General features: G+C 42.3%; 1 protein-coding gene across 17 annotated transcripts in view; it reads right to left on the bottom strand.

Annotated features, from left to right (window-relative positions):
* Positions 1 to 7,337, bottom strand: part of ptprsa (protein tyrosine phosphatase receptor type Sa) — a 178,756-nt gene that overhangs the window by 26,039 nt on the left and 145,380 nt on the right. For 11 of the 17 annotated variants that reach the window (XM_031859728.1, XM_031859727.1, XM_031859731.1 and 8 more), the window contains 2 exons: positions 5,538 to 5,585; positions 1,552 to 1,649 (listed from right to left, as the gene is read on the bottom strand). In XM_031859728.1, the coding sequence (XP_031715588.1) occupies positions 1,552 to 1,649; positions 5,538 to 5,585 (146 nt within the window). The remainder of the gene's footprint in view (positions 1 to 1,551; positions 1,650 to 5,537; positions 5,586 to 7,337) is intronic. The other 6 variants (XM_031859735.1, XM_031859736.1, XM_031859743.1 and 3 more) reach the window with 1 other exon arrangement.

The raw sequence follows: 7,337 nt of genomic DNA, 5'->3' as shown, positions 1-7,337 counted from the left end.
CTCTCTCTCTCTCTCTCTCTCTCTCTCTCTCTCTCTCTCTCTCTCTCCCCTCACTGAATCCTCATCATTAACCAAGCCTCCCCACCTCATCTCTCTACCCTCTTCGCTCCATTTTTCCTCCTCCCTCACATCCCGCCCGGCTAAAAACCAATCAGTCAAAGCCCCGTAGAGCTGTGCTTGGCAAGCCAGGGTGCCGGGACGAGCAGCCATTCATCAAGAAAATAACAAAATTAAAATTACACTTCTCTATTTAATTTGGTCATTTATTTTTCCTGGGGGGTGGTTTGGTGAAGGGGCAAGGGGACGGAGAGAGCGAAAAAGACAGAGTGGGAGAAAAGACGAACGGAGAAGGGGGGGGGTTTAATGTTCTCTCAAAGCCAAGTAATTAGAAGTTGTAGTTGTACCAACGCGTCAACTTTGGCATCACGTCTCTCGTCTCTCTTCCCCCCCGAATGGAACAAGCATGTCCACTTGGTACATAGCCCGGGTGTGGATTTATGAATAATAGATACCCAAGAAATACTGGTTGGCTATGAGAAGTCATTATCCACCCACATCCCCCGGCAGGCATGATGACAGCAATCTATGCTGGTGTACCTGCTTCCTACCTTAGCTTGGCGTGCAGCAAGGCGACAGGCACAGTGATTTAGGAATGGCGAGGAGGGGATATTGCTTGTATGCAAACGAGAGCTGATTCAGCACTCCTGATTTCTAATCAACTCTAGTGTCATTTATAACCGCAACGGTCTCAGAGCTCAGACAGCTCGGCTACCCGCTCTACACACACACACACACACACATATAAACGGACTATGTTAAAGCCTGACTGCCACTGTGCTTTTCCCCCAAAAACACATTAGTTGAGTTGTGCGTACACCAGTCTATGTCTCTATTTTGGAAGAAAGATCATCTTTGCTTAGTTCACTGGTGTGTGTGTGTGTGACGGATGTCAAATCACTGATTTATCCCCTTATAGAGCCATTACCTTAATTACATTTTCTTAAGTAAATGTTTATGACTGTAATTTCTGGTCTTTTTTTCAAATAGGTTCCCTCAAGTCCCCAACTTCTCAATGTTTCTATCTTTCTCAGTTGAATGCACCTACCCAACACACATCTTAGATGTCACAAAAGGCCATGTTTCATTTTGCAACAGTAAGATTCCGCTTCTTGTTTTCCTGTTTCCTGATGTAGGACTGGGCGCATTAGAGTCGTATGATTCTTTTACTCAGCAAAGAATTTGAGGAGTTGCATTCAGCAGCTCAGGAGTTGCAACAACCCGCCGAGGGATATTGTATACAAAAATGCCAATTGTCTTGTTTTGCCATGTAGAGGCTGCAAATATATCTGAAGAAATACGTGGCTAAGAATAACTGATGTTTTGTAATTGCTCAAGCACCACCAGCTGGAGCATTGTCGACACGCGAAGAAAGAAAGAAAGAGAAAGACATTTCCCTGAGGGACTCTTGTGTCCCCTTCCAATGAAAACACAATCAGACAGGATTCAATATTCTGAAGAAACTTTGACATTTGAACCTTTTGGCCCACTAACCTCATATTCCTGGGAGAGCTTGAGGTTGTCGTTGGCCTTGAGAAGCTCTGTGTGTTCAGCCAGCTCTGATATGGGGATGGGAGGATGAGTCATCATACCTGATTGTCAAAAAATTGAGAGAGAATTTCCACACAGGGGAAGAGAGGATGGAAAGTGCGTTAGTACAGCAGAGAGGACACACAAGTTCAAAACTCAAAAATCACACAACTCCTGATTTTTGGGTGAGAATGTGTTGCTTACATAACAATGGAAGTTGGGTTTTAGTGGTGGGGAAGCTTGTGCAGAACATGGTGAATGTCACACACAGCGAACACGTACAGACTGGTGATGTTACAAGCACTTGATCAGACCAGGCCAGAGCTCAAAAACAGCTGGGTCTGTCGAGCAGGGCTGATTATTTTCTAAAGAAGCAGCTCGTATACACCCACAGACCAAAGTGTATTTATCCCCACAATGGTCATGATGCTGATGGATAGGAGGACCGATACGACCAATGTTTCTGAGTGTAGCCTGAGAAAAACATCCGAAGACATCAATCTTCTTTAATAGCTTTGGAAATGAGTTAAAAATGACACGAGATGGAAAAGTTTTTGATGGTGAGATCACAGACAAGAAACACAACAGCCTTTTTTTAGTCTTTGTGTTGACAAATTCCCTTTCACTCATTGGAGATAATTAAGAGTAAGAAGAATTGAATACTGGATAACTGGTTGGTGGAAAAAACAACGTTGTTATGGAAATATGGTTTTACTTAAATCCAACAAATTCAAGTAATTTCTCATTATTGCTATGTGAATACTATATATTATTATTTTCAACATTTAAACTTTATTACTTTCAACACAATCTTCAATTAAAAAGAAAGATGAGAGAGAAGCTCTTAAACAGTGTTAACGTGGATCAGACCTAACATATCCCAGAGGGATACTGTACTACTGTATCCTCATCCTGTAAGGCTCTCGTTGTGCTGTGTTGTTTGGTGAATTTTTGACTGTTGCCTCTATAAAAAGGCGCTTGTTCAAGAACGGAGCCCTGACCTGGGGGCTCATGGGGAGGGAGGTGGGAGGGGGGGATAAGGAGGTTTAGGAGTGTGAGTGATGTTGAGTGACACAGTGAGCTGCTCCATTCCAGCCAGCCGGTGCAAAGCAAGCAAGCTGCTGTTTCTACTATTTCCTTCATCTGCCGGTCCCCCCCCCCCCCAAAAAAAAAGAAAAAAGTGAACATTGGCTCTAAGATGAACACCCCTTACTTCCCGAAATCACAAAAAAGCACTCACAGTTGCATGCCCACTACGTTCTCCTTCCAGATCCTTTTGACATTTAACCCAAGCAATTCCCAGAAAGAACTAGCTTTTCAATTGGGTGGGAAAATCGTTGAGTTTTTTTCTTTTTTTTGGCTCGCTTCAATGTCCACTGAATATTGTGTCGCTGATGCTACAATATTATCAGCACTGCTGTGCACTCCAGTCACTGATCCATTTAGGAGCATAATGCTGAGGCCATGTAATGGAATATGGAGCAGCCATAGATTGTGGCTCTGTCCCTGCATGCATTTAATGCTTTCACATTTTTAGTGAGAGGTCTCTCGTCCTGCAGAGTGACGAGGTCAAAAGTCGACAACATGTTGAAAGCTCTTCACACAGAAAAGTTACAAAGGCTTAATTAGGCGTGCAAATCGGCATAATCACATTAACCATCCTTAATTTCCCTTTTCTCACAATGCTTACTATCCCCCCCCCCCAATGTCAAGGGGGTCACTGATGTTTTGGCTGCTTTTGTTACGCGTAAGAGAGGGAGCCCAACTCTCTCTGCGCTGACAGTCTTCATTAGTAATGGTAATTTATTTTACACTGAGAGAACAATGCAGCAGCATCAATTACATGAAGATTAACACAGATTACAATGCATATATGAGACAAATGGAGATGACACTGGATGCCGTGACATCCTTCCGAAAATGAATGGACACACTGCATTAACAGCCTACTTGACAAACACCCATGCACTTCTTAATGATCATCATCATTTAAATGTTTACTGAATTAATAGTTTTCTTCTATTTTTTATTTTTTTCTTAAAGCCTGTGTTGAATTTCTTTTTCTTTTCAATATCTTCAAATAAACTGAAACACAACCTTGTGAGGTAATAGGAGAAACTCAAATTATACGAATGCATTCGGACAGAACCGCGTGTTTATTTATTACTTGAGTTGCTCAATGAGCTGACGAAGCATGCAGATTGCGGTGGCATCACTTGAGAATGAGACAGAGTTATTAATCACTTCTGGTGCGGGAGCTCATTGAGATCAGCATCGAGAAAAAGAGGAAATATTGCAAATTAAATTTAGTTGTCAGTTTACTCGCCTCAAATTCAAAGGGAAAAGGCATCAGACATTATGAGCGGAATAAGTAAATGCGTATGCAAATGAGGGGCCCTCACTTCTCCTTGAGAGAACAAGAGTGGGTTGTTTGAGAGGAGATCAAAGAATATTTGTGTGTGTGGTTTTGTAGTTTACTCTGTGTGTCTCTATGTGTATTTGTGAGTGTGCGTGAGTTACTGATATGCTCAACCTCCATCAATTCATTTCAGGTGGTGTTTACTGCCTGCCTGTGCATTACTGTCTGCACGTATAAGTGCCTGGTACAGTTGGCCAAAGGCTGAAGATTTTACATACTAGGGCTTGTTTATTCCCTAAAACGTTGGTAGTATGTTTAAGAAAACTTGTATGAAAACGATTTGAATCCTTATAACTGCAAAAGTCTTAACTCCATTATTTTACTTTTTATTCCACGTTGCCTTTTGCCAACGTAACGCTGTACATCCCTATAAGTTGTCATGTTTTCACCTCAGAGCTAAACCATTCTGTTTGTGCAACCATTTCTCTCTCTCTGTGTTCTTTTCCAGCCTCACCCATGTGTTGTGTTCTCAAGACAAATGAGTCGGTCGCATCCGCTTTGTTCTCTTATTCTTTTTGTCATTTACATACTGCAGTGTTTATCCGAGAAAAGACTCACTTTCAAAACTAGGCTTTGGCGTGACCTGTACTCAAGCAGTCAGTCAAGGACAAAATTGTTGTTATTCCCTACCCCCCCCGCTCCAAAGCTCACCCTTCTCTTAAACACAACCCCCCCTCACCATGGCTTTTTACTATCCATGGACAGACTCTTCCATTTTTTCACAGCAATAACCAGCGTGATCAATGAACACAGATAAATAAACTAGTGTCTAATTACACATATCCAATATCCCGATCCGCAGTCGATGCGCCTGAGAAATGTAATGATTCTTTTTGATAAGCCAAAACAGTCTCTCTCGGAAAGCCTATTTATGATGTTGCGTATTTCCATATAAAAGGGAAGAAATCTGACTGTGGGTAAGCAGAGAAAATAAATGGGGAAAAATGGGGAAGCGGTAAATCAGAAACTCTTGCTTTTTCTCCCGGATGATCCTTTTGCAGTGAGCAGCGAGAGGGGGTGATCAAATGTCGAGCCATTGTTTGCCACCGCTTTAATTAATTCTGCTTGTTATCTCTGAGCACAGAAAAGACCCTGTTACTTCAGAATGGAAATGGAGCAGTGGTGGTGAAGGAGGAGGAGGAAGAAGGGAGAACAACAACATGGAGGTGAGGAAGGGGAGGCAGAGAAAGAGGGATAACAGAGATTGTACTCCTGTAAAAAAAACCACCTCTCAACCGTCTCTACATCAGCAGAAGTGATCGCACAGGTTATTTATGCATGGTGGATTAATGCACAGCCAACAGCCCAAGTGAATATCGTGACTGACATTCAATTAAGGAAAGGAAAAAAAACAGCCCAGTACACCAGTAGTAACCAACATCACATTAATTAGTGCTGAAATTTTGCTGCATAATGTGAAAAAACAAACAAATGCAAATTACTGTATGTATTTGTAAATGAAGGCAAGCGAGCTTAAAACAAAAAAGATAAGAAAAGCTGGTACGCAAATGCTAAAAGCATAGAGACTAACTTTCATAGTCAAAATCTGCTTCACTCTGAGGACTGCTTAGACCAGAATCTGTAAAGAACAGCAAACATAAGAGAAAATGATTTCAAAAGGTTGTAATGTAACAGAAAATGCTATGTAAAAGAAAATATAAAAGTGTGCAAAATGACAAAAGGAGATAAGACACAAAGGATTTTTTTTTTGTACCAACAGTTTACCATCAGTCAACTAAGGCCCTTCCCAGGGAGGCCTGATTGACAGACTTGAGTCCAGACCGCCACACAGTCGTGAAAAAGTAGGGCTACAATTTCAGATCAGATCAGATCAGCTACAGTCCTCCAGACTGGTTAGCCAAGGGCATCAGCCTGCTGAGAAAACCCTTCTGCAAAGCCCCATATCAACGGTCATAGACATCATGGATAAGAAAATTGATTTGCTATCTCTAAGATTTCATGAACAGCAGCTGGAACGTCCCATTGACAGCAATGAGGAAGACACAGAGAAGCGAAAACCAGCTTATGTTTCCTGGTGAAAACTAACTCTGAAAGGTTCTTTCTCCAGCGGCTTGGTGCTGAGGCAGTGGCACTGGGAAGGAAAGGTGTGGAAAAGTGTCCACATTCTTGGCTGACAGCTGTGGAGCCACAGCTTATTGGAGACAGAGCTCTGAGGAATGCTTCGATGGTTCAAAGTCTTATTCGCACCAGAGGAGAAGTCCTCTGAGGCCGCAGCCAGCGATGCTATGTCCGAGTAGACTGAGGTCGTCTCAGCCCTTCAAGCAGAAAGGAGCCATCTGTGACGACGTTAACTGGACATGCGGCTAAGAAATACAGTTTGATGGGATGCTGCCAAGCTGCCCATCAAGTAGAGGCAAACAATTTTTTTGCCAGGGCTGAAAGCTGAAATCAGATTAACAGCTCAGTGATCACATCACCCAAAGATGGCAACTTTTATCCAAAGAGTCCAGATAATTTGTTCCAGAACATGTATAAGAAGTAAGAAATCTAAAAAAAACTTCTCCTACAAAACAAAGTCTGGTCCCAAAAACACAACACATTTACTAAAACATTGATATAGTAAAAAGGCAGGAAAGACAACAATCCCAGCCAAAAACAAGCGCAAGGAATAATGAAAAAATACGAACATAATTAGGATGTATGTCAGCCCTAAAACACTGCATAGCTCAATTCTGCAAAACATAAGTTGCTAAAATGAGTTTTGCTGGGTTTACCTTGTACTGACGTCTCAGCGAGAGGACGTCAGGCCAGTGGCGCCAAATGAGCGCTGAGAGATGAAGACATCGAACATCCCCCTCTCCCTAATTGATTTGTGACAATGACTAATTAAGCCTAGCAGGGGGTGCTCTGATCCACTGTCTCCAAACGTCATTCATCACAGCAGGAGGGAAGCACAGGCGTGTCTGATTATCTTTATGTGTGTGTGTGTGTGTGTGTGTGTGTGTGTGTGTGTGTGTGTGTTTCGACAGCACTCTTGGTGAGGAGGAGGGCACGGTTGTTGCAGACGTTGCTGTAATCTGGAGAAACAAGTAGGTTGCTTTTGCACGGAAGCGATTGGCTGGTGTCTGTGGGTTTCGCAAGTGTGTGATGCTGTCTGCAAGGAAGTGTTTGATTTTTACATGCTTCAATGTGGAAGTCACTTCCTCTGAGAGAATTATGGGGGCGTGAAGTGCCATATGCGATGCTGTATTGCAACACATCGAGATGGTACAAAGTATAAATAGAAAATATATCAGAGATATGTTGAAGAGTAAACCCAGAGTGTTCACCTGAGTTCATATATACATATATATATATATATACATATATA

This window comes from Anarrhichthys ocellatus, unplaced genomic scaffold (assembly GCF_004355925.1).
Source record: "Anarrhichthys ocellatus isolate YVR2014 unplaced genomic scaffold, GSC_Weel_1.0 scaffold22, whole genome shotgun sequence".
NCBI classification, from domain to species: domain Eukaryota; kingdom Metazoa; phylum Chordata; class Actinopteri; order Perciformes; family Anarhichadidae; genus Anarrhichthys; species Anarrhichthys ocellatus.
Note: the sequence above shows the minus strand (reverse complement) of the source record. Positions and strands in the feature narration are given on the sequence as shown.